General features: G+C 33.3%; 1 protein-coding gene across 1 annotated transcript; it reads left to right on the plus strand.

The window, feature by feature from the left end:
• On the plus strand, positions 1-420 carry LOC127904400 (phosphopantothenoylcysteine decarboxylase subunit VHS3). Its single transcript, XM_052447708.1, has one exon. It carries the CDS (start codon positions 1-3, stop codon positions 418-420), a length of 420 nt encoding a protein of 139 aa, XP_052303668.1.
• Positions 421-3100: the final 2680 nt, after the last annotated feature.

Genomic DNA, 3100 nt, shown 5'->3' on the forward strand with positions numbered 1-3100 from the left:
ATGGCAACCCCAGCGACAAGGATGATGCTGTTCAAGAACGGCAAGTCGTTCCCTCTCCATCTCCTACGCGGCTCTCTTTTAAATGGGTCCAATAACATCACCAGCCAGTTCATGATTTCTGACCCTGCACTATTCCAACCACAGCAAAAGCCCATCTTCAATTTACATGGGGGTCAGTCTAATGCTGGTCTTGTGAGTGACATTAACGGGGCTTTGAATTGGAGATTTGGTCGGTTCGGAGAGATGGGTCGTGTGGAGGCACGTGGGAAGAGCGAGAGAGTGATCAGTGATGAGGATGAAGAAGATGATGAGGACGTTGATGATGATGATGAGGAGATTGAGGATTTCGATGAAGATGTGGAGTATGAGGATGGAGGTGATTTTGATGACGACGACGACGACGAAGACGATAGGAAATGAAAGTAGAGTTTTTTATTTGTTTAATCAATGTTTGCCATTTCTCTTCTGAGGTTTTTGTAAGGGGATATTATCAGTCTATTGGATGAACTCTCTTTTCTTGATTACAGTTTCTTTGCACTCTTACTTTCCACAAGTATTATACGTGTTTACCTTACTGCTCCTTCTTTCCTTTTCCTTTTCTTTTCAATTTATGATTTTCTTTCGAGTAATACACTCGTCTATTCAAGACTTCGAAGTCCTGCTGCCTCCTGCAGGGCTTTTCAGGTAGGGAAATGGCACTGCTCGTTCGGTGGCCAGTCATCTTTTAGCCATTATGCATCAACTTTCTTGCCATTGGTAGGCGAAACTATGCAATCAGCTAGCCCTGGGCATGGAGATGCTGCTCTACAGCGCGTCAGTGGGATACAAGCCATCAGTGTTGGCTTTTTAGGTGAATCGATTGAACGTGCTTAAAACTAAACCGCCATGTATGCCTTATTTGCAGATGAAAACACTTGAATCTAACTCAGCAAAGTGCAGGGACTGCAAACAACAGAACGTTTACTTGTTCATTCTTGATTCTTGATAACTCTGTACATCTAAAGTTGAGCCTTCGTGTAGACCCGTGTTATTTGGAAGTGTCGGGCTTGTCAAATTCTGAACTTTAGATACGGTGACACCATTAATGAGTTTCAAGATTTTATACAGGGATACGGAGATGCTCCAATTGATATCTTTATACGCCCACTTTTGCTATTTGGCTCCGCCTAATGAATTGATGTCAAGCCCAATACTTAAATAGCTTCAGCACTGTACCCATTGGAAATTGCATAATTAGGCTAAATTATAAGTTGAAAAACTGAGGCTAATGTGGAATGGAGGTCCAAAACCACCTTCTTCTATTCTTCTTCTTCTTCATTTTTTTTTTTTGTCTTTTAGGTTAAGTTAACAGGGAGTTTTCGTTTTTGTGATTAACCTACTTTTTAAAATGTTTTTAAATTTTTTTTGTCTAAAAAAAATAAATTATTATTTTTTTAGGTGCTTGTTGATAGTTCTAGATGTAAAAAATAATAATATTTTAGTTTATTTTAAATTAAAAAATAATTTTTAAAAAGACTATCACATTATTAAACATACATTTAGTTCTTTACCTCAAAATTCAAAAAAAAAAAAGACAAGTGAAAAATAAAAAGAAAGGTAATTTATTATTTTTTTGGCTATTGCATCCGCCAAATATTTCTGGTTATTGCTTTTTCTTATTTTTTTTTTTAGTTTTTTTTCAAAAGAAATGTAATTTAAAAACTCATTTCCCTAGACAGAGTTTTTTAAAACTTAATTTACCAGTTTGTGTGCATTTTGACTGATTTTACGAGCCTTAAAGTTAACGATCATATAATCCTCCAGTGACAATCACACCACAGTGGGAGCAAACCCCCTGATCCCAAGCTCTTACCACTAGACCACCTACTAGATAGTTGACCTAATGCTACTCTTTGATCTACCATGTAGTAGTCTTGAAACTTTTTCTTGTTTCTTTCTTGATTTGCCTCTCATCCTCAAAGTGCATGGACATTTCTCATGTTTGTATGATTTACACGTGCCAATTATATTTTTTATGTAATTAATGATTAATTTGTATAAAAAAATTAAATTGCTTCAATAAAACTGGTAATAACAGAATAGTCAGAGTGAAAAGACAAAAAAATCTTTAGAAAAATGGTTTAATTTTTTTATATGATAAACCTGTCATTTTACTTTATTTAAAAAAAATAAAAGGAAAAGAGTATCCATCTTAACTAGTTTTAAAAAATATAACTTAGAGGGTAATTAGATTATTTTACAATTGAAAAAACATATATATTCCTAGCAAATTCATTAATGATTAATGGGCCGAAATCAAAACTACCCCAACGCAAGATAATTATTTAAAAAAGCAAAAATATAATTACAATATTATAGTGAATAATAAATTGTGTTTGTATATAGTGAAAATGCCTTCAATTTTAGCCTAGTTTTTATTTTCAGTTAAACATTACTCATATTACTAAATTAAAATTAAGATAAACATGAGTTGTAGTTGCATTGATAAGTTAAAATATATATATATATATATATATATATATATATATATATATATATATATATATATATATATATATATATATATATATATATCAAGTTGACTAGACTAGCAGGGAGAATCGAGCGAAATTTTCATTTGGTGGGCAAAGCTCGGGGAAGAAAAATACTGAAACTTTAAGTAATGAGGTCGAGGTTCAAGTTCCATTCTAGATTTTCTCGACTTTGTGTTGGGAGATCTATATTCCATTAATTAATATTAATATAAAAAGCTGAATTATATGAAAAAAAATATTATAATTATTCTCACAAACCACTGTAATTGCTATAATATTTTTCCAGCATTGATTATGCTGACAGCAGTTGCAATGGAGGGTTATATGGCTTATTAGCCACCAATTAACCCAAAAAAAAAAGAAGCTAATTTATATGAAAAAAATATTATATTCTGTGGATTGCTAATCTGATATATGACTGATACTTTTGGTCAATGGAGCAAATTTTCAGATTGAACGAAGCTGGCTTTAAGTCTGATGCATGAATGACTGGACTGCTGAACGGGAGAGGGATGGGACACTTATAACGTGGAAGACGGACTCGACATTTCCAAGTTCTTGCTGGA

The sequence above is a fragment of the Populus trichocarpa genome, chromosome 1, assembly GCF_000002775.5.
Source record: "Populus trichocarpa isolate Nisqually-1 chromosome 1, P.trichocarpa_v4.1, whole genome shotgun sequence".
Lineage (NCBI taxonomy): Eukaryota > Viridiplantae > Streptophyta > Magnoliopsida > Malpighiales > Salicaceae > Populus > Populus trichocarpa.